Source organism: Chiloscyllium punctatum, chromosome 39 (assembly GCF_047496795.1).
Source record: "Chiloscyllium punctatum isolate Juve2018m chromosome 39, sChiPun1.3, whole genome shotgun sequence".
Taxonomy (NCBI): Eukaryota; Metazoa; Chordata; class Chondrichthyes; order Orectolobiformes; family Hemiscylliidae; genus Chiloscyllium; species Chiloscyllium punctatum.
The window spans coordinates 58551614-58574674 of record NC_092777.1 but is presented as its reverse complement, the minus strand read 5'-3'; the positions used below and the strand labels follow the sequence as shown (position 1 = coordinate 58574674).

The following is a 23061-nucleotide window of genomic DNA, read 5'->3' as shown; positions in this document are numbered from 1 at the left end:
AGATCTCAGCTATCTGTAAGAATAATAGGGTGATTATGATAGGGGATTTTAACTTTCCAAACATAGACTGAGACTGCCATAGTACTAAGGGTTTAGGTGGAGTGGAATTTGTTAAGTGTGTACAAGAAAATTGTCTGATTCAGTATGTCGATGTACCTAATAGAGAAGGTGCAAAACTTGACCTACTGTTGGGACATAAGGCAGGGCAGGTGACTGAGGTATCAGTGGGGGAGCACTTTGGGGACCAGTGACTATAATTCTATAGTTTTAAAATAGTGATAAAAAAGAGTAGACTGGATCTAAAAGTTAAAATTCTAAATTAGGGGAAGGCTAATTTTGACGGTATTAGGTAAGAACTTTCACAAGTTGATTGGGAGTGGATGTTTGCGGATAAAGTGATGGCTGGAAAATGGGAAGCCTTCAAAAATGAGATGATGAGAATTCAGAGACAGTATGTTCCTGTTAGGGTGGAAGGCTGGCTGGTGTAGGGAGTGCTGGATGACTAGAGAGATTGAGATTTTCGTCAAGGAAAAGAAGGAGGCGTATGTCAGCTATAGACAGCAGAGATCGAGTGAATCCTTAGAGTATAAAGGTAGGAGGAGTATACTTAAGGGAAATCAGGAGGACAAAATGTGCACGAGTTAACTTTGGCAATTAGGGTTAAAGAGAATCCAAAGGAATTCTGTAAATACATTCAGACCAAAAGGGTAACTAGGGAGAGAATAGGGCCCCTCAAAGATGTGTGGAACCGCAGGAGATGGGGCGATACTAAACAAATGTTTTGCATCAGTGTTTACTGTGGAAGATGTAGAGTGTGTAGAAATAGGTGGTGACATCTTGAAAAATGTCCATATTACAGAGGAGGTGGTGATGGATATCTTAAAATGCAGAAATGCTAGAAATGTTCAGCATGTCAGACAACATCTTTGGAAAGAGAAACTGTTTAATGTTTCAATTGATGATCTTTGAGAGGTACCATACTCTTGAAGGTATAATAATATATGTCCAAATTTGGAATAGTATATGACTAGAGGTGAGCTTTCTGATGGTAATGCTCCCATAAGGAAAGAGTAGCATAAAGAAATCTGTACCAAGTGTTGGCAGCTTGAGCAAATTCAGATCTGAGTTGAGTTGGAGTTCAAGCTGCAGACATTACATCACATCATGGAGGGAGAAAGATACCTGGACACTTTGTTCACAAGGCATTCAAAACCCTTAGATTATGTAGTTCTAACTTGCTCTGTGGTCAAGAACAGGTGGGCTTGGTTGTGGTGAAGCAGGTGGAAAGACCAAAGGATAGCTCTCAAGAAACCTGTCCCAATAGTTGTCCAACAGTTATGAGGTTCTTGCAAGCTGTATTCACGGGAGTAGAGACAGAAATCTGACCATGACACCATAGTACAGAGAGTCATTCAAGTGAGGGGAGGAAATCAGATGATAGTAGGAATAGAAAACAATAAAACTAGGGCATAGAGGCTTTTCTTTGCAACCTTGTGTGCGTCCCAAAGGCTGTGTCACCTGCCCAAGGTCAGGGTTAAGAGCATTTTAGGGCTGGAGAGGAACTTGAAGGGGAGGGATCCAGTTGTCATTGTCCATATTGGTAGTAATGATTTTGATGGAACTGGAAAGGTTTTGAAGACCAAGAATAAATTTTAAAATACATTAAAGATCTGTACTGGCAATCCGAGCATCTTGATTTGTTCTGATGCATATTTCCTGTTTATGAGCCTCTTCCTCTGCTTTGGAGAACGTGATGAGTGATTCACTAGGCTACTCTCAGTTCTGCTTCTAATTATAATGAAACATATTCATCTAAAACCATGTGCTGACACCCCCATATACTGGCTTTTAAATAAAAATTACGTTGTAACTTAAATTACTTATGCATTGGAAAAACCCTATAGGCATTTGGGCTTGGCCAGTGTGTCTTCGCTGCTCCATAAGTCATCAGAGAACTTCATTTCTGCATTTGCATTTCAAACACTTTACCAGAGGAAAGTTTGCTATCTTTGCTAGCGAATGTGTTTGCACAAATTCAAATCACTGCCTAGGGTTTCGCATTAAGTTGATCATATAACCATGATACCTGAATAGAATTATGATTTTCACTAGCATTCGATCATGGCTGATATATTTCTCAACCTCATTCTCCTACCTTCTCCCTTTAACCCTTGATCCCCTTAATTATTAATTCTATTTATCTCTGTCTCAAATACATTCCATGACTTGGCCTCCATTGCCTTCTGCGGCAATGAGTTCTGCAAATTCACCATGCTCCGGCTTAAGAAATTCCTCCTCCTCTCAGTTTGAAGTTGTCCCTTCACCCTGAGGCTGTGCCCTTAGATCCTGGTCTGTCCTAGTGGAAACATCTTCTCCAAGTCCACTCTATCCAGGCCTCTCCGTATTCTGTAAGCTTTAATCAGATTCCCTCATCCTTCTAAGTACCATCAAGTATAGACCCAAAGTCCTCTCTGCTCTTATAGCCCTTTTGAAATGAAAGCTGCATTTGCCTTCCTAACCGCCAACTGGACCTGCATGTTAACCTTTAGAGAACCCTGAACTAGGACTCCTATTTGCCTTTGTACTTCGGATTTCTGAGGTCTTCCCTTATTCAGAAAATAGTCCACGCCTCAATTCCTACCAATGTGCATAACTTTACACTTTGCCACATTGTACTCCATCTGCCACTTTTGTCCAGACTCCTTGCCTATCAAAGCTCTTTTGTAACCTCCCTGCTTCCTCAACATGACCTATTCCTCCACTTGTCTTTGTGTCATCTGCAAACTTCATAACAATGCCCTCAGTTCCTTTTTCCAGACTGTTAACATATAATATGAATAGTTGTCCCAACACTGGCCCCTGCAGAACTAGTCACCAGCTGCCATCCTGAAAAAGAGCCCTTTATCCCCATTCTCTGCCTTCTACCAGTCAGCCAATTCTCTATCCTGCCAGTGCCTTACCCCTAACACCATAAGCTCTGATCTTATTTAGCAGCCTCCAATGCAGCATCTTGTCAAAGGCCTTCTGGAAATTCAAATGGATCACATCCATTAGCTCTCCTTTGTCTAACTTACTTGTTATCTTCCCAAAGAATTCTAACAGATTTGTCAGACATAACTCCCTCGACAAAGCCAAGCTGACTTGACCCTATTTTATACCTTGCACTTACAAGTACTCCGCAATCTCATCCTTAATAATGGATTCTAAACTCTTCAACCGAGGTAAGGCTAACTGGCTTATAAAAGACTATCTTCTTAAATTGGGGTGTTATATTTGTCATTTTCCAGTCCGCTGGGGTCCTCCCTTAAAAATCACCACCACTGCGCCCATTATTTTCTCTACTACCGCCTTCAGAACTTTGGTCTGTAGTCCGTCGGGTCTGAATGATTTATCCATCTGCAGACCCTTCAGCTTCCCCAGCACCACCTCAGTGATGGCTACAACAACAGTCAGGAGGCAGAGATTAATGAAGTTCCTCTATTCTTCCTGCCAAAGTACTTAATCTCACGATGAAATACTCTGAAGAGGCCAGTATCTTGTCACCATGTCACCCTTTATTTACACATGCATAGTACTTGACACTGATACGGCTTCCTCAGAGCCAGCTCTGAGTGAACAGAACCTCTGACACTCCTGTTTATTTTTATCAACCTGAGCTTCTTGTTTGGACCAGATTAACAGCCCAAATCAGAGAACTTGTATTCTATTCTGACCTTGTTACAATCACTACATCCCTTCCTGCTATGAGTCTGAGGACATAGGCTGCTTTTTTGTTTTCAGCTCCTTCTGGGGTGTTTTAGCACTGGGTCAAGTTCCTCCAACTCTGCCTTTGATACAGGCACTTGTAATGCACAGTAGCTTACCTCTTCCGCTCAGAACATCTCAGAAGAAACTCATTCTGCCCTTCAAGCGGCAAAGGCATTGAGATGGCGATATCCACCGTGTCCACCTCAGATTCCGAAGTATCTTCAACATTTGATGGAGAGGGAGAACCCGCGGGTTCCACAACAGTCCGAAAGGCTGTTGAGCCAGGTATGTTTTGCTGCTGCACCATTTGCGCGCTAGCAACTTTCTCATGGTCCACATGCTTGTTCAGGATCATTGCACCTACCTGAACTTTATACGTCACTGGATTTGACCTCGTGTCGACCATGCCTCTTACCCATGCAATGCTATTCCTGCACCAGACTTGGTCCCCTAAAGTAAATTGTCTTTCTTCCTTTGTGGAGTCTTTTGTCCAGCAGTGGTGTTTCTGATGCAGTTTCATCTGGCTCCACAGGTCCGGGAATATCAGATTTTACCTCATGTGGAATCTTCTCCCCATTAGCAACTGTGCTGGAACTGTGCATGTAGTTGCATGAGGGGTGGTCCTATAAATCAAAAAGGAGCCGGGACAGTTTGTTATCTGGTGAAGCTGTAGGGTCTTCCTTTAAGCCGTCCTTCAAAGTTTGGACTTCTCTTTCTGCCAGACCATTAGAAGGTGGATGGTAGGGAGCTGTCCTTGTATGACGAATACCATTTGACTTAAGGAAATACTCAAACTGCTTCTAAGAGACTATGTATTGCAAAAGATGCATACGGTATTTCTATCATCCCTATATTTGACAAATGAACTCAATGTACATCCAGCCACTTTGAGTGGAAATCCACAATGTTTAAGAACACAGTCCATGAAAGAACCCTACATAGTCGATGTGTAATGGAATCAGGGGTTAACCAGGCCATATTCACAAATGTGGGGGAGCTGCTTATGGTAATGTTTGCCCTTGTTGGCACTCTGGGCATTGCCCCACCAACACTGCTATGTCTGCATCTGATCATGGCTAATAAACATAATTTCTTGCCAACATCTTCATTTTGGAAACCCCTGGATGACCCTCATGGAGTTCAGCCAGTATCTGGTAGTGACCTTTACTCAGGACAATCACTCTTGCTCCCAATAATAATAGGCCTTCCTCAATTATGATCTGGTTCCCTCCAGCTCCATCATCCCTCACCTATATCTAGGAGAAAGTGAGGTCTGCAGATGCTGAAGATCAGAGTCAAGAGTGTGTTGCTGGAAAAGCCCAGCAGGTCAGGCAGCATCTGAGGAGCGGGAGAATCGACATTTCAGGCTGGAGCTCTTTATCAGCAATGAGCAGTTTCAGATTTGTAGTGTACTGAATATGGTGTTCAGGTCCAAACTAGATTGGTCTGAATGTGGTCAGGAGTCCAAGTGGGATCAGTAAGTTCCGTAGGCAGGTACTGAGGAAGGAGATGTGGTTGTGGTAAATGAGTCTGCTTGAGAACGTGGCTGAAGAGCTTCAGGGCAGAGAAGAGTACTTGGGGAGTACAGTGAGAGAGGGACTCACTGAGATCTTTATAGAGAGAGGAGATCTTCTTCAAAGTAGGCATCCTTGGAAGATCCTGATGAAGGGCTCCGGCCTGAAACATCAATTCTCCTGCTGCTTGGATGCTGCCTGACCTGCTGTGCTTTTCCGACAACACACTCTCCACTGTCACCTGCATTTACCTAACGCCTACCAAGCTACCTTCCCCAGCCCCACCCCCCCTCCTATTTTATCTGTCAACCCCCCCCCCCCCCCCCCCCCCACACACACACACACATTTCAGATGAAGGCCTTATGTCCAAATCGTCAACTCTCCTGCTCCTCAGATGCTGCTGTGCTTTTCCAGTGCCACACTTTGACTTCTGGGCAGTGTTCCAACTTTTAATCATGCACACTTAGTATTAGAGCCCATTACTGTATTGGGCCTGAAACTACGGGCAGCACTGCTTGGTCCTCTTTGGTAGACCTAGTAGGGATTTGTTGTCCATTATTATTACAAATTTATGTCTGTAAAGCTATTGGTGGTACTTCCTGGCTCCAAATATGACCACTAACCTTTCTTTTCTATCTGACTGTATTAGCCAAAATCCTGGATGCAAACACTATTGGGCATTCCTCTCCATTGGGTCACCTACAAGCTGATACTATCCTGAAGCCATACGGGGAGGCATCGCATGTCAGCATCCCAGGTCTCGCTTGGGATCATAGTGTACATGGTAGCTGCATTTTCATTCCCTGAAAGCTATGGCTCAGCTATACGACCATTTCTAAGGCTGACTCCTTTTTTAAGAGTTGATGCAAAGGTGCCGTATGGAGGCCAGATTATGTATGAATTTTCTGTACTAATGCACCTAATTAAGAAAGACCTAAGCTCTGGTACAGACATGGGAGACAGAACACCTTTAATCACCCTCACTTTATCTTTCAACAGTTTTGTCAACTCTGTCACCTGAGTAGGTCACTTGGCATGCCTGGAACACACGTTTCCCTTCAAAGGTGTACAGCCACTTGGAAAAAAAGGACTATGTCTAAGTACTCCTTATTGATCTTCCCTGTTATTAACATGTCATCCAGATAAATGGTGTCCTTGGGCAGACCTTGTAAAATGTTTTCCATTGCTAAAACATTGCACAGACTGACAATATCCCAAATGGCAGTCTTTGACAAACCCTCATGAGTATTAATTGTGGCATTTATCTGAGAATCCTCATCTCACCACATTTCCAGTTGTCCATGGCTCGTGTCCAGTTTCATAAAGGAAAGCCCCCCCATCCTGTTAGCTTTGCGTATGAATCCTCTTTGCAGGGAATTTGGTATTTACCCAGCTGTGGAAAGCGGTTTACCATTTGTTAAAAATATCCACAAAGGCCAACTGACCCTCAGGGTTCACATTTAGTACAACCATTGCTGCACATTCCACAAGCTGGTTTGATGATTCATTCATATTCCAGTCTTCTACTTTTGCCCGTAAGGCAAACGGCACTGGGCAGGCCTTGCAGAATCATGGAATTGCTTCCTGGTCAACGTGCAATGTGGCCTTGGCTCCTTTGATAGTCCCTAGACCTTCAGGTATTTAATTAGGACTTCACTCAGGCAGCCATTTCCTAATCATCAATGTTGAGCAAATCAATATGAATCTTTTTCAAACAATTTCACCTCATCAAGCTTGGGTCCAAGCCTTTTACTGCAATCAGTGGTATCTGAATCAGCTGCTTCTCATTTAGACTGGAACCAAAGTTTAATCTATAAAGTGTATTTAAGACTGTGATAAGTTCTTGATTGTCAGGGGGATCAAGGGTTACGGGGAGAAGGCGGGAGAATGGAGATGAGAAACTTGAGCCATGATAGTTGATGAACTGAATGGCCTAATTTCTGCTCCTATGTCTTATGTAAAAGGTTCCCCGGTGTGGGTTCTCAATCTAGCTGAGGTCTTGTGCAAACATACAGGTTGGAGTCCAGAGTGAATTTTGTTAAAGACCGGTTCTGCAATCACTGAAATGGCGCGCCATTATCAACCTCCATTAGAACTGGGTGACCTTTTAACCATTTATTTCCAAACCAGATATAGGTGGACTTTCTAGGCTGTGCACTAGCCTGAATACAAGCCTATGAGATTTTCTACTTCCTTTCGGTTTAGTGAGACTTTTTGTTTGTCTCAAGTCTGCATACTGGCAGCAACTACAATGGCTTGCTGGCTCTGATCCTGAAGAAAATTTTAACTTTGGCCTTGGCCAAGGCTTGGTGCTTTTTTTAGGGATTTGCTGTGGACTGCCCTAGAGTACCTCTGTTCAAGATATGTCCTGAGTGAAGCTATACAATTGCATTCACTCAAGTGATGTTCCCCAGGCTGAGGCAAATTGGAATACCCTGTAACTCATATGTTCCAATTGCCGCATTTTTCAGTGATAAAGTCAGTCATAGTGCCTGTTTGAAGTCCAATTGGGCTTCAGCTGGTTGGTGCTTTTTTTCATAGTTACATCATTCATTCCACTCTCATTGCCACAAAATAATTGCAGATAGGCTGTTGTCCCATCACCAAGTCATCCTTTATTTACACATGGAACATCCTTGACATTGATCCAGCTTCCTCACTGCCAGCTCTTAAGAGTAAATGGAACACCTGACACTGCTGTTCTTTTTTTAGCTTATGAAATGATGATTATTAATGTGTGATATAGATATGAGTTTTGGCACGTGAAAATTAGTGAGAAAAAAATACAAAAATTAGAAAGGAGTTGTTTAAGAAGAACATAGGAGTATCCAAGATTTTTAAAAAATCAAAACTGATATCCTAAAATCATGAAGTGGACAAGGTTAAAAAAAACTTTTGACGGGGGTCAAAGGAAGAAGACTGCAAAAGTTAGAGAACTAACCCCACCGAGACCAGTATTCCATCACCATGTCAACATTTATTTAAATATAGACAGTCCTTGACACTGATCCAGTTCCCTCAGAGCCAGCTCTTAAGATTAAATGGAACCTCTGACACTGCTGCTCTTGTGTGTCAGCCAGGGCTCCATAACTGGACTAGATTAACAGTCCCAATCAGGGAACTCATTCTATAACGTCCATCTGGCTGACCTCATTACAATCACTAAACACAAGTTCCCATATTATATTCCATGTGCCAATGTTTTTCTCACTTGCTGAACATGTCTATATCCCTCTACAGACTCTATGTGCCGTCCTTATCACTTCCCACCTGTTTTATGTCATCCACAAACCTGGCTATAGCGCATTCACTTTCCTCATCTAAGTCATTATTATAAATAATTGTGATCCCACCACTGATTCCTGTGGCATTCCACTAGTTATAGGTTGCCATCCTGAAAATGTCCCCTTATCCTAACTTCCAATCTTCTGTTAGTTCAGAGATAATTTGCAATTCATTTACACACTCCTCCTCTTCTTCCTGTCTCTGCCACACACATAATTTTATCTTTAATTCTATGAGTACTTAAATACTTCCTATAGAATGAAAATTATGCTTTTGTTTAATAGTTTTCATTACCTCATTCCTAGTAAAATGCATGTCAAAAGTTCTATATTGGAGAATTTTCCATATCTGTTTGAAAAGACAAGTAACTTTTTAACATTTTATGAAAAGTTATGAAGAATAATCTTCTTTTCAAATATTACCAATTTTATTATTTTTTTTAGAGAAAATCATTGAACATTTCTTATTTTTCTTTCAGAAAGTATTAGAAGAGTTTTGTTTAGACACAAGTGTCATTATTGAGAAAAACTTCAGTCATATAATATACAGAAATGTTATTAAAATATTTTGTAATACAACGAGAATACAACCTCTAGGTAAGCATTAACTAATTAGTTACATATTAAATAATCCTTACACTTCTCGAGTCCTACATTCGTGTACATCTCTGAAATGCTATTGGAAGTGATATCCCATACATAAAACTATTTATTACAGTATGTGTCACTAAGGAGCACCAACTTAACTTGGCAATTAAAATGTTTACATATCATTTACCAGAATTAAGCATTTACAATTCAGTTATTTTTGGTAGAAACTCAAGCATTAACGTCAATTATTTCAACACGTTTGCCCACCTAGTTTTCTTACATTGTCTTTTACTTTCTTTATAATGATATCTATTTTCAGAATTTAAACAGATTTTCCACAAACTTCCCACAAAAAAAGAAAGCAATACTGAGAAACAAGAATGATCATAATATTTCATTTCTTGATCATTTAAACTTAAAGGAATACAGGGCAATCTTATCCAACATCTTTTCATAATTTAACCAGTTAATTCTTTGCGTAATTCTGATTCCCTTTCAATGCCAATAATATTATCGCTAAGCTTTCGTGTCCACTGTGGAATGCAGAAATCCAGATGAGGTCTCCTGCAAGATGATGCATCGCTTCCTTCCTAAAATCTACATTTTGTGGTGGAAATGAGCTAAAGACCAGAATTCCAAATTTCCCGAAGGCAATATAAGGATAATGAATTCCTTTCACAAAACCCTAAAGATGGCACCAGTGAACAACACCATCGATGAAGCATAGTTTGTCAAATTAATTGGGGGGGGGGGGGCACACCACCTTTACGGACAGTTGCATGCATCACTTCAGGAACATCTTTGGCACCTGTCTGCTCATGAAGGTCAAAATCTCTGAACTCATGGCAGAGACCAATTGCTTGGGATCCTCTTACTGACCCTAAATATGGTTCCTTTGAGGCCCTGAACAAAGGAATTGATCAACAAATTGTTACAATAAGTCTGTTCTTTGGGCTAGGGTGGAGATATTGTGCAGTGAATACCGGGCTTGTAAACCTCTAGCAAAATAGCTTCCATTCTTACAGCAGGTCTAATTTAGAGCCTGAGGTATGGGAGCACAAGTTGTATGTAGTTTCTCCCTCCTGGCTACTATTAGACTCATGTGAGTCAAGAAGAGGTTCAATGATTTCACTCCATTCAGGAAACTCAAAAGAGGTCAAATTCTAGTACAATTCTCATTCTCTATTTCAAGGAGTTGCATTGGTTTTGCATTCAAATTATACCCAAAAATCAGCAGCGTCCTCTAAGAATTTAGGACCCATTACCTTTATGTCTTGTATTTTGCCTTGGTTTCAGTAAACAGGAATCTTTTAACTTTTTTCACTATTCATTTTGCATTTAGAGATTTAACATGGACAAGTGACATCCTATTACCAATAATTTGACACTAAGCTTTATAAGGAATTTTAAGAATTATAGGAGATGCATAATGACTGTCACTCTTGCAACAATTGATGCCACTGTAGGTGCTGATTTCCTGTGAATTTTTTTTTGTGGTTTCTACTTAACTCGATTAGGAACCAATATACCAAAATACCAACATGAATCCATGCTCAATTGATTACTTATCCAAAAGATATAAATTATTTTTAAGTTATAAACAATTTACTAATTTATTTGAAAATCAACTTTATAATGTACTTTTCAAATTTATCTTACACTCCATTATTTGATATGCAAGTGGTCAAACTTGGGCCCGCACTTTGGAATTGATCAGTAAGAGATTTAAGAGATTGTCTGAACATGCGTGATCTTTATCCAATTCTTTTGATGCAAAAACTTGATATTGGCTTAGCTGTTTCTTCTATCCTCAGTACAAAACTAATACAAGTGCCAAGACGCTAGTTGCAGGCATGAATATACATCTTAATAATCTATGACACTAATCTAATACACAAAACTGTTATGCTCTTTGTTCTGTTTTCTCTATTTCTAAATTGGTTTATTTAGACAATAAGATACAGGAGTTGAATTAGGACATTCAGCCCAATGAGCCTGCTCCACCATTCAATCAGGGCTGATACGTTCCTCAAACCCATTCCCTGCCTTCTCCCCATAGTCTTGATATTTTTCCCCCATGCAAAGAATCAATTTTTAATCATGATAAATACTAAGGTAATATTTCATACAAAATGAAAGGATTTCTTGTGCCTGATTACCAAGCCAAATAGCTATTTACAATTTCTTGGTTTACTTGGTTCAAGATGAGTTTGATGACCAATTATCAAAATACAATCATGGGTCTATGGTTCTAACTTTTCAGGAACCCTTCACCGTAACTTATCTAAAGCAATAGAAGCATATATTGTGGGTCCTTGTGGCTGTGGTGTACCGTTATTCTGAAGAGCAGCTAAATCAAGTTGTGTGTATAAAACGTGATTGGTTTCATCCTGTTAATAACAAAGAAAACAGAACTCTTACTGGTCTTTTCCATTTACACCTTTTTAGCATTAAAAATACATTAAGATTTGACTCACATTATCATCTCTAAAGTAGTGGTTAAAGAAGGAAACTGAACTATGGTATGCAGTATGCATTGAATTTGTATTTCTTCAAATTAGCATTTAGTTGGAGCCTGAGAAATTAACTGAGTCCAGTCCAGAAGCATAGGAAGCAAAAAGATGACTTCAGTTTTGTCAACGTTTTTGGAAATGTTAGCTTGGCTTGGCCTTAACGTCACGATAAGCTGAAGAGAATAGCAATGCAGTTTGGATCGGTGGGAGAGACATAGGGTAAAGCTGTGTCATGATTTAATTTGTTATTGCCATGTACCTCAGTACAGTGAAAACTTCTGTTTTTGCTTGCAGTGCAGGCAGCTCATGCTGTACAAAGTTCATAGGGTGATAGAACAGGGCAAGTAACACAATGTTACAGTTATAGAGAAGGTGTATCAAAAGCAAGATCAACATTAAATTTGAAAGGTTCATTCAGAAGTCTAATAACAGTGCGGAAGAAGCTGTTGGAAGGGATGGAATAAATATTTGGGGCACAAAGTTAGACACTTTGAAGGATGGTGAATTGTACTCCTTTAGACCCAGTTAAAATCAATATAATTTTCATCCTCTGTTTTATAAGATTCATAAGAGAATGCAGCAGCCAACATGTATACAAAGTTAAGTAATGATCTGAACTTTAGATGAAACTGTGAGGGTAGGAGAAGCACTTGTGTTCAATATAATGTAAGGCAATTTACAATAACTAAAGTCTGGAAATGTTGCACCTCATGAGTAACTCATGAAATAAACTTTTGGTGAGGAAGTGGAAGTGAAACCTGGTACATTATAATTTGAGAAACTGTTTGATGTTGGGTGGGGCAGATAATTGGTTCTTTCTGGATGGATCAACTAAAATAGTAAAAAAAAGATTTAAACTTGTCCGATTTTATAAGCCTGAAAAATGTCATCTTCTAATGATACAAGTTATATGAATTGTAAGTTGTTTGGGTAATGTTCGATACACATTAAAATATTACATAGAATAATTTATCAATGATAAAGATTTACTTACAGAGGAGGTATCGCTGTCAGCACTGGCAGCTGCAAGAACAGAATTGAATTACTATAATTAAATGCAATAAAGTGAACACCCAGCTGTTCTTCTATTTATCACTCCTTTTCTGAACCATTTTCTCACTTTGGTATTTTTCCATTTGTCCTACAGTATTTTTTTCTGTCTCGTTATCATAAACATTCCTTTGTTATAGTGTTAATTTGTTCTGGTTCTCTTCCGTACTGTGTTTTACTACCTTTTGATGTTGAAGAAAGGAAACTTGAAACCAGAATAAATAGACAGAGTAGCAGATCAAAGGCTGAAACAAAAGGGACATTAAAGCAAGCTCTTTCTGCTGTTCAATCAATGGGGATCATTAATATCTAAGTCAGTGACATGTTGTCTTATGAAAACAAGTTGACAAGTTTAAGTTAATTACTCCACTTTTGTTTGTCATTTATATAAATGATTTGGATGAGAATATAGTAGGCATGGTTTGTATGGTTGGGGATGATACCAAAATTGGTGGTACAGTGGACAGTGAAGAAGCTTATCTAAGATTATAAAAAGATCTTGATTGATTGGGTCAATGGGCTGAGGCATGAGAGATGGGGCTTAATTTGGATAAATGTGGGTGTTGCATTTTGGTGAAACAAATAAAACCAGACCTATACAAGTAATAGTGGGTCACTGGTAGAACAGAAAGACCTAGGGGTTAAGGTACGTAATTCTTTGAAATTTGCATCACCGGTGGACAGGGTGTTTAAAAAGGTATTTAGCATGTTTGTCTACATTGCTCAGATCTTTGAGTATAGGAATTGGGATGTCATGTTGCAGTTGTACAGAGTGTTGGTGAGGCCTCTTCTGGAGTACTGTGTACAGTTTTGGTCACCCTGCCATAGGAAGGATATTATTAAGCTGGAGAGGGATCAGAAAAGATTTACTAGGATGTTGCTGGGACGGAGGGTTTGAGTTATGGGGAAAGGCTGGATAGGCTGGAACATTTTTCATTGGAGCACAGGAGGTTCAGGGGTGACCTTATAAGAGGTTTATAAAATCATGAGGGGCATAGATAAGAGCGTGAGGGATTTCAAGACTAGGGGCATGTTTTTAAAGTGAGAGGAGGAAGTTTTAAGAAGCACATGAGGGGCAACATTTTTACACAGAGTGATGCATGTGTGGAATGAATTGCTAGAGGAAGTGATGAAAGCAGGTAAACTGCATTTAAAAGACATTTGGATAAGTACATGAATAGGAAGGGATATGGGTCAAATGCAGGCAAATCAGATTAGTTTAGTTTGGGAATATGGTGTGCACTAGTGACGCCTCAGCTAAATATATGGACATATGATTGATAAATGTACAGACCTGTATATACAAATGATAAATTCTGATCTCTGTATGTAAATGTTTAATTATGTATGGCATGACCAACTGTACAGACCATCAAATTATTTTATGAATAAAGTATATTTTTGAAATAAAAAATTGGTGTGTACTAGTTCTACAGAAGGGTGCTTCTTCTAAACTGTATGAATCAATTACTCTGACCTTAAAAATTACTTTGGAAGTTTGAATCTCCTTAAATATTAAGCATGCTTTTAAGCTTATTATGCCTCATCATTTCCTTGGCAATTATCATTTTCTGAAGCACATGACATACATTAAATCACTCTTTTGAAGTATGAGCTTTGCTGTATTTTTATTAGTTTTTTTAATCAGAAAAAGTAATCAATTTAATGATTGAGCCACTTCCGCTCAAGTGAAAATAAATAAAATTTGAAAGTGACTAATATTGGTCTGTACTGGTCTTGTATACCTTACAGTGGAACTCAAATTCAGTCCAATACAAGTCATTTTCAAGTTTCATTTTTGTTTCCTTCCAATGTCAGGACCAGAAAAACAACTGATTTCTAAAGCACAGAAACTGGAATAATAATAATTTTAAAAAATCAAAACTCAAATACAGCAGGGACCATACTTAGAAAGTCTGTCTTGTTGAGAAAACCCTTACGTCTGCTTTAAATTTGTATTCCACTCTACCAGTGCACCCACAATTTACCAACAAATCAATACTGAGGCTAGGAGGGTGGGGCAAGTTCTAATCTAAACCCTAAGAGAAATCAAAAGAAGACTCATTGTGAGGGCCTTGAGTGAGATTAATTTGCACAACAATGAGTAAATATTTAAATTTAGGCCCATTTGCAAGTAATCACAGGTTTCTGTTTGCATTTTTGTCTCATTACTCTCCAATTCATGTTTAAAAACATGGCAGCAGTGAGTTCAAAGTCACTCCCTTGCTCTTATGGTATTTGGAATCCATTTGTATACATTTCTCATTGGTGCTAGTTAATATAGAAGATAGAATATTTCCAAATCTAGATGTGCGGGACAGCCAAATGATCAGCCAGGGTGGCACTAGTAGGGTACATGCCCTTTTTGTCACCTCAGAATTCAAAATCTGGTCAGGAAAGTTCATAGGCATTCTTCCTGACCCACCTTAAGTGGTAAATTAATGGCTCCAATTGCCACTATCTCTGGGCATAGAGGAAGGCAGGAGGGTGACTGCTGAAAGCCACCTGGTACCTGCCTTTGAACCCCTGATCTCTTCTCCATGCAAACGCCCACCCCATGATTCTGACAAAAAAAATGCTTACCCTATCACTGGTGCAACTGTTCACCATTGCGCACCCTGGGCATCTAATGATGTTCTCCAGCACCCAGCAGAGGGCAAGATTTCAGTTGAGAAGCCCACCAGACAGCAATTAAATGCCGGATTGGTGCTTAAACCAGCAGGGTTTGTTGCTGCTTGGGACACAGATGGTTCATCACCCCCACACTTAATGCAAAGTGCACCAAATCCAGCCCTCAGCAGCAGTTTGTTCAATTGGAACTATTCCAGATGATTAAATGGTTGGACTTGCTTGGGGTCACTGATTCAATTATTGGTTGATCAGCAAAGCTGTTGCTTCAATAGAATGGTTTCAGTATATCCAGATTTTACAATATAAATTACCTCAGCATGTTTTTAAAACTCAAATAGGAAACATTTCAAACTACCTGACAGCTATATGTCAATAACTGTAATTCTATAAATATTCAATGTAATATCAATATATGTAGAATGATGTAATTCCGTACTTTTAAAAAGAGCAAAATTCAAATAAGTCTTTTCTCCTAAAGAAAAGATTTTACTGTAAAATCAAGTAAGAAAAACAAGTCAATCTGAGTCCAAATACATCAGAAAACTAGCAGTTAGTAAAATGGAAAACTTTGTTCTCCCTTACAAGATGTAGGTTTTACTTATGAGTAATTTAAAAAAAAGAGTAAACAACCTTTTCTTTTTGATGTCACATTCGTGTAATCTGCTTCGCAATCACTTTCAGAATCATCTTCTGTAACTATATAATGTAGAACAAGAAGTGTTTAAAAGCCATTTCAGACCTGTTCCAAATCTGTCCAACTATGAACTTGGACTCAGCATCACTGATCTCCCTCATAAACAGATCCTACATTTCTTACAATTACAAATTTCCATTACCCTCTAAACAATAGTCATCTAATTTTGGTAAATGAGAAAATAGCAAACTTATCACCCATTCCCCTTTAGCATTCCTTTCTCCTAAACTGACTTGTTCTTTTTTCATTTCCTTACCAAAAGGTAATTAAAAAGAACAGTAGCAGGATTTGGTATTCGTGTCTAGAATAGAGTCAGGTGTTGAATATTAAATACATTACCTTATGAGTAAAAAGGTGTTGTGTATTAATTTTAGTTGCAAAGCCAGGAGGCCCAGTCCCATCTGGTTCAGAGATGTATTATATGTCTGATCAGGTTAAATGAAAATGTTCATCCCCAATAGCAAAACATAGCTTGAGATACTCAAACTGGGTACAGATTGATCTCTCACTTTGTCAGCTTGATAGTACTTCTTCACTACTGTTTCAAATCAGTTGTAGATTCTTTACGGATATTGTCTACCTCTTGCTACTAAACTACTCACCTCAGGGGCAGTAGACTGTACTTGGTGAGAACAGTGATTTTTGTCAAGTATAAATTTAAATGTATATGGTCGCTGATTACGATCAGTATCAACAAATTAAGGAAAATATTGCATTAATTACAAGTTCCTGAATTTTGCATGAGACGTGTTTCTGGGCAGAATGTGGATGTGGCGAGCCAGTGATACTGATATTCGATTTTGGAATGGAAGGACGAGACGTAGAGTGAGGGCATAGGGGAAATCAGACACAAGAAAATTGATTGTCTATTATGTAGCTCATTCCTTTTCTTTTATGTTGATATCCAGTGAGTGAATCCAGAGAAAGGGAGGCAATTCACAAAACGAGAAATCCACAAACCAAGGCTAACAGTCTGGGGACCAAGAGTTTAAATTCTCCATGCCTCCCCCCCCCCAAAAAAAAAGATGATGAAATTTAAATCTAATCAGCATAGAATTGCAAATTAATCCCAAATGTGAAACTATAATTTTGTAAAAGCCATCTGATGCATGAATGTCCTTTACAGAAGGATATCTGCTATTCTTATATTGTTTGGCATACATCTGATTCCAGACCCACATCAATGTGGTTGATTCACTGCTGAAGTGGCCTAGCAAGCCACTTATTTCAAGGGCAACTAATACTGTTCTTGCCTGTGACGATCACCATTGCCGTGAAAAGTTTGAGGTCAATTTCACTAACGTTCAAATTGAAGGCAGGCCTGGAAGCTTTGCATTAGTCAAGTCTAGAGATAACAAAGGGATGGGTAAGATTTTCAGCAGCAAATGAGCTGAAGTAAAGGTGGAGCTACGCAAGTTAGGAGATGGTTTTGGTGTGGAAGAGGATATGTGCATGGAAACTTAGCTCAACATAATACAGCAATGAACAGAGTATCAGAATTATTAAGGTGCAGGAGACTATTTAGCCCATCAAGCATGCACCAGCTCCCAAATGAGCATTATCTCTTAGTGCCATTTTCCTGCCTTTTCCCATAACACTGCACATTGTTTCTACTCAAATAATCATCTTATGTCCTCTTGATGTACAAGGAAGTGAGAGCAGAATTTGCAGAGGCATTGGCCATAACTTTCAGTCCTTGAATCAGATGGAGCCAAATGACTGGAGAATTGTAAACATTATGTCCTTGCTCAAAAAGGGGTGCAAGGAGAATTCCAGCCATTACAGACCAGCCAGTTTATCTTTAGTGATGGAGCAATCCCTGGAAACAGTAACTCAGGCTGGAATTGATAGTTGTGTGAAAAAGTATTGGTTAATTAAGAAAATTCAGCATGGGTATCTTAAGGAGCATTGTGTTTAACTAGCTTGCGGGAGGTTTGAAGAAAGTACAGAGAGGGATGATGAAAGCAATTCTGTTGATATGAACTCTCAAAAGGCAAAAGGATTGGGCATGCTAAATTGCTAAAGTATTCTAGGGATGCGCAAGCTAGGTGGACTAGTCATGGTAAATTCAGGGTTAGAGGGTTGTGGGTGGGATGTTCTTCAAAGGGTCAATGTGGACTTGATAGGCCGAATGGCTTGCTTCCACACTGTAGGGATTCTGTGATTCGATTCCGATGCATTGCCAACTTGTGTTACTATTCAGTAGGGGGGATGGGAACCAAAATTGTAGTTCGAGTATACAGCAGCTTCAGAGTAGTGAAGTTAGAACTAAAATTTCAAAATCGCAAGAGGGCACTGGCAAGCAAGAAGTTGGTTTGAAGTGTGTCTACTTCAATGCCAGGAGCATCCAGAATAAAGTGGGTGAAGTTGGAGCATAGGTTGGTACCCTGGATTTCGATGTTGGGGCCATTTTAGAGACATGGGTAGAGCAGGGATGGGAATGATTATTGCAGGTTCTGGGATTTAGATGGTTCAGTAAAGAACAGGGAAAGCAGTAAAAGAGGGGGTGGTGTGGCACTGTTTGTCAAGGACAGTATTACGGTTGCATAAAGGACATTTGAAGACTCATCAACTGACGTAGTACGGGTTGAGATTAGAAACAGGAAAAGAGAGGTTACCCTGTTAGGAGTTTTCTATAGGCCTCCAAATAGTTCCATAGATGTAGATGATAGGATAGCAAAGATCATCCTCGATAAGACCAAGAGTGACAGGGTAGTTGTTATGGGGGACTTTAACTTTCCAAATATTGACTGGGAATACTACAGTTCAAGTACTTTAGATGGATCAGTTTTTGTCCAATGTGTGCAGGGGAGTTTCCTGACACAGTTATGTAGACAGGCGAACAAGGGGCGAGGCCACATTAGATTTGGTATTGGGTAATGAACCCGGCCAGGTGTTAAATTTGGAGGTAGGGGAGCACTTTGGTGATAGTGACTATAATTCAGTTTTGTTTACTTTAGTGATGGAAAGGGATAGGTATATACCGCAGGTCAAGAGTTACAGCTGGGGGAAACGCAGTTATGATGTGATTGGGGAAGGAAACTGCAGAGGATGGGCATAATTGAAATGTGCAGCTTATTCAAGGACCAGCTACTATGGGTCCTTGATAAGTATGTACCAGTCAGGCCGGGAGGAAGTTGTCGAGCATGGGAGCTGTGGTTTATTTACGAAGCGGATTCTCTTGTCAAGAGGAAGAAGAAGGCTTATGTTCAGGTGAGATGCTATGGCTCAGTTAGGGCACTTGAGGTTAGCCAGGAAAGACCTAAAGAGAGAGTTAAGATGAGCCTGGAGGGGACATGAGAAGTTGTAGGTGGATAGGATCAAGGAAAACCCTAAGGCTTTCTATAGATATATCAAGAATAAAAGAATGACTAGAGTTAAGATTAGGACCAATCAAGCATAGTAGTGGGAATTTGTGCCTCGGAGTCAGAGGAGATATGGGAAGCGCTAAATAAATACTTATCATCAGTATTCACACGAGAAAAAGACAATGTGGTCGAGAAGAATACTGAGATACAGGTTACTAGATTATTTGGGATTGAGGCTCATAAGGATGAGGTGTTAGCAATTCTGGAAAATGTAACAATAGTAAGTCCCCTGGGCAGGATAGGATTTATCCTCGGATTCTCTGGGAGGCCAGGGAGGAGATTGCCAAGCCTTTGGCTTTGATCTTCATGTCATCATTGTCTACAGGAATTGTGCCAGAAGACTGGAGGATAACAAATGTTGTCCCCTTGTTCAAGAAGGGGAGTAGAGACAACTCTGGTAATTATAGACCAGTGAACCTTACTTCGGTTGTGAGTAAAGTATTGAAAAGGGTTATAAGAGATAGGATTTATAATCATCGAGAAAGGAATAACTTGATTCGGACAGTCAACACAGTTTTGGGAAGGGTAGGTTGTGCCTCACAAACCTTACTGAGTTCTTTGAGAAGGTGACCAAACAGGTGGATGAGGGTAAAGTGGTTGATGTGGTGTATATGGATTTCAGTAAGGTGTTTGATAATGTTCCCCACGGTAGGCTATTGCACAAAATATGGAGGCATGGGATTGAGGGTGATTTAGCAGTTTGGATCAGAAATTGGCTAGCTGAAAGAAGACAGAGGGTGGTGGTCGATGGGAAATATTCATCCTGGAGTCCAGTTACTAGTAGGGTAACCGCAAGAATCTGTTTTGGCTCCACTGTTGTTTGTCATTTTTATAAATGACCGGGATGAGGGCATAGAAGGACGGGTTAATAAATCTGCAGATGACACTAAGGTCGCTGGAGTTATGGATAGTGACAAAGGATGTTGTAGGTTACAGAGCTGCAAAGCTGGGCTGAGAGGTGGCAAATGGAGTTTAATGCGGAAAAGTGTGAGGTGATTCACTTTGGAAGGAGTAACAGGAATGCAGACAACTGGGCTAATGGTAAGATTCTTAGTAATGTAGATGAGCAGAAAGATCTTGGTGTCCAGGTACACAGATCCTTGAAAATTGCCACCCAGGTTGATAGGGTTGTTAAGAAGGCACATAGTGTTTTAGCTTTTATTGGTAGAGGCATTGAGTTTCAGAACCATGATATCATGCTGCAGCTGTACAAAACTCTGGTACGGCCACATTTGGAGTATTGCAGTCTGGTCACCAGCCAGCTGGAACTGACAACCAGAAGTGGCAGAGACAAACCACTATAAATGCCGGAGGAAACAACACAGAAGCGCTTCACAGGAGGCTCCCAAGCACTGAGGATGTCACCTAGACAGGGGACGAAACATCTGCAACACAAATTCCCAGCTCGGCGAACAGAACCACAACAATGAGCACCCGAGCTACAAATCTTCTCCCAAACTTTAGACATAGCTTTAAATTGAAGGCTGATATGTAAAGGACCTATCAGAGATAGTTTCTTTACTCGGGGAGTAGTAGGGGTGTGGATCACACTGCCTGCAACAGTAGTAAACTCACCAATCTTAAGCACATTTGAAAGGTCATTGGATCGGCATATGGATGAAAATGTAACAGTGTTGGTTAGAAGGGCTTCAGATTGGTTCCATAGGTTGGTGCAACATCGAAGGCTGAGGGGCCTGTACTGCGCTGTAATGTTCTGTGTTCTAAAAGCTTATTGTATAATCCCTCCTCTTCAAATTTGATTGGCTGAGTTTCCCTCATGATCACAATGGCATCAATAGCATTTGTTCCCTTGTTAAAGGCAGATGCAAAGTATTCATTATAACCCTGTCATTCCCTTCAGGTTAGAGAAGCAAAACATCGGTCTTTCACTTTTGACCAGAAATATTCAGTCTTTAAATTGTACTGATTTGTTTTCCCAGTTGTTGGATGCTCTGTAAAATTATTACAATATTACAGTTGCTGGAGGTGTCACAAAACACTCCAAATTATATGAAGGTACATTTAGCAATAACTGGGATAGGATAGTTTTACTATATCCCAAATATACAAAATTAAGTATACAATCTATAGAATACAAATTAGAGACACCGGAGAAGCACTTGATGTCATATTACCATTTCCTTGACATGGCATGATGTTAGTGTAGTCCCCCTCATGATTCCTGTCTGAATCAGCTTCTGCAAATATATACATTACAATTAGAAATAGGCTGATGTACAGAGTGCTATTTGAATGCTTTTAAATGTGGTTATTTACCAGTAAAATGCCGCTAAACCATCACTTGTTATTACCATTCTATTGTTGGCTATATTGAGGGTTAAAGATGCAGAAGTTTGGTTTCAGTTGCGGTGGATTCAAGTTTATTGTATTTCAGTATTTTCTATGCCTGGGTGGGCTTACAATTAATGCTTTTGAACCAGTCACAAGAGGCAAGAAGAAGAAAGCCTTTAGGTTGCTATGAAGATAATTACTGATTTTGAAGTTATGCTTTAAACAAAAATTGGTGAACTTTGGTTTTAAAAATATAAGTGGGAAGAAAGCTGACCTGGAGGTTGCAGACATTCTACTTGCTATGTCTTATTGCATAATTCAGTTCTGTGTGTTTGGAGAGATAAATAATGAGTCCCAGAGAATTATGTAGGGCCAGATATCCCTGTAAAGAGAGATTCAGGTCTGGGATAGATGCTAATGGAGTGTCTACATAGCATATGACTGTCACTGGTGCCTATCCTTGGACGAGGATATTTTATTGATTGGGGTATACCACAAACCTGAACTGTGACCTGTGCAACTGGATCCAGAGTATGAGTATGTTTTTTTTAAAAATATTTTTATTAAAAACATTTTAAAATCTTAGACAAAACATCAATTTCCAAAAAAAGGGATAACACCAAAAAACAGAAAAGTAGAGGTCGTATAACAAAGTCATAATGCGATTCTATGAGTAATGAACGGCCGACTATTCCACCAGAACAAACATATCTACTCAACTTAAACTAAACTACAAACAAATTGAATGAATATTAAATTAAACTAAATTCAAATAAATTAAATCTCACTGGTTTATTCTATTTCACTCATCATTCACCTCCACTGAGGCTCCCATCCCTGGGAGCACCAGCTATAGTACCCGTATTCGTTTTCCCCAGCCTGCCCCTCCCAGGGCTCCACAGGCACCCATACTGATTCCCACAGCTATACCATGGCCCTGATTAATATTGCTGATAAGTCTGCGTCAATATAGTTTAGAAAGGGCTGCCACGTCTTGTAAAACTGCTCTGTTTTGTGGTGCACCATATTTGTGAGGTGGTCTTGGGGGGAGATGCTCCATCACCAGCCTACGCCACCCCATAGGACCTGGTGGTTTTTCCGACATCCAAATCATTAGAATGTTCTTCCTCACACACTTGGTAAGAACGTTACACAGTTTCTTCCCTTGTTCCCACAGAGAGGGCAAATTTGGCAACCCCAAAAGAAGAAATACCATATCCATGTTAATTTCAATCCCCAGGATGTCCTTTAGCTCCCTTATTATAGCATTCCAGTATCTCTGGATCTTACAACATAACCAGTAGCAGTGTGGGAGAGTGTCTATACTAATGTTACACTGGGGACACCCTGATGACGTTTCTCTCTTAAACTTAGCT

General features: G+C 39.8%; 1 protein-coding gene across 8 annotated transcripts in view; it reads right to left on the bottom strand.

Moving 5' to 3' along the window:
* Window positions 1-9006: 9006 nt before the first annotated feature.
* The window catches only part of pecam1a (platelet and endothelial cell adhesion molecule 1a), a 93001-nt gene continuing 78946 nt past the window's right edge, over window positions 9007-23061 (bottom strand). For all 8 annotated transcript variants that reach the window (XM_072558817.1, XM_072558816.1, XM_072558818.1 and 5 more), the window contains 4 exons: window positions 21529-21591; window positions 15962-16027; window positions 12645-12673; window positions 9007-11527 (listed from right to left, as the gene is read on the bottom strand). In XM_072558817.1, the coding sequence (XP_072414918.1) occupies window positions 11408-11527; window positions 12645-12673; window positions 15962-16027; window positions 21529-21591 (278 nt within the window). In that variant the 3' untranslated portion in view covers window positions 9007-11407. The remainder of the gene's footprint in view (window positions 11528-12644; window positions 12674-15961; window positions 16028-21528; window positions 21592-23061) is intronic.